General features: G+C 34.0%; 1 protein-coding gene across 2 annotated transcripts in view; it reads left to right on the plus strand.

Moving 5' to 3' along the window:
- LOC119592008 (probable C-mannosyltransferase DPY19L3) overlaps nt 1-1,354 on the plus strand; it is an 11,456-nt gene that overhangs the window by 1,516 nt on the left and 8,586 nt on the right. For both annotated transcript variants that reach the window (XM_037940783.1, XM_037940782.1), the window contains exons 2-3: nt 145-348; nt 1,052-1,327. In XM_037940783.1, coding sequence (XP_037796711.1) covers nt 151-348; nt 1,052-1,327 — 474 coding nt within the window. In that variant the 5' untranslated portion in view covers nt 145-150. The remainder of the gene's footprint in view (nt 1-144; nt 349-1,051; nt 1,328-1,354) is intronic.

The raw sequence follows: 1,354 nt of genomic DNA on the forward strand, positions 1-1,354 counted from the left end.
AGGTCTATTTGTTTCAGCATCAGAATCTCTTTGGCATTTCAACTAATAAGGTTGGAATATTTCCATTTCATATACATATTATGTTTACATGATGGTTGTTTGCATTTTTATGTATATTTAATTTTCACGTCAAAACATTTGCAGTTAAAGATGGAATCAGAAAAGCTGTTTCGTCGAGAACCTCCTAATGTAAGGAAGGAAGAAGGAGGTGGGGACAGTCGCAGAAATTTGGATGATGACACTAAGGAGAAGGATTTGCCACAGAAAGGAGGGGATGGCAATATTAGAGCACCACTTGGAATGCGAAAGCAAAGACCAATGGACCGCCTGTTCACAGTTAGTGTGGAGGTAAGGTTCAGCATGTGAAAGTTTATCATCATCATTATAACTTTATGATTACTCATGTTTTTGCCATGTACATGAAAGACATGGAAGTTTGACACAATTATTTTAGACAAAGATATGATGTGTCACAGATATGTTCCAGAGAATTCAAATTATAGTTGCCTTTTCAGTTTTATACAGGAGAAAGCAATAAGTATCCAGTAGGATGACATATAATATCATCAAGAATGTAAATAAAGGAAAGTTGCAGGACCAAATAGATAGTGGAAGTGAGTTGAGATCAAATGTCAAGAAATCAGTGTCAGTCTGTTATTAATCTCTAAAAATCTTATAGCTGTAGTACAACATTATTTTATTTTTTAAGGAAAGCCATAATGTCTTGGATCATTATATTGCATTTTTACATGAAAGGAGGCTTTAGACTTTTTAGTGATTTACATCAATGTGAAATAAGATTAGTGTAGTAATTATTATACAGATAAATAGATTAATGATGTGATGGATAAACAGACAAATCTGTCACCTGGGATATTAATCAAATGGATAGACCAATGAATATAAAAAAATAACAGATGAAAGTTCTTCCAGTAAATAGGTAGACATGTTGATTTGAATATAATGTATTCTTTTATATTTTTTGTGGTTAAAAATTTCATAGAGCATCTTAACTTATAGTGGTATATAAACCTCAATATTTTTTCTACAGTCAATAATGGAAGCTGAAGAATTTTTTCGAGGGGAAACTCAAGGAAACAAAGAAGAGAGTATATTAGAAGAAACAGAAGACGTGGTGGAAGAGCCTGAGAATTACACAGATGCAGAAGAAAAATTGAGTGAAACAGAGGAGGACGACTTAGTCACAGAATCTGAGGAGAATCACATTGAGGAGGAACCAGAAAAGGCCAAGCCAAAAGGCCTGGTGGAAATGTTCAACGAATACCTAGAAAGCATGTTCTCTACACACGAAGAACAGGATGAAGAGGTTCCTGGCTTGTCTTTTGAGATGTTT

This window comes from Penaeus monodon, chromosome 29, assembly GCF_015228065.2.
Source record: "Penaeus monodon isolate SGIC_2016 chromosome 29, NSTDA_Pmon_1, whole genome shotgun sequence".
Lineage (NCBI taxonomy): Eukaryota > Metazoa > Arthropoda > Malacostraca > Decapoda > Penaeidae > Penaeus > Penaeus monodon.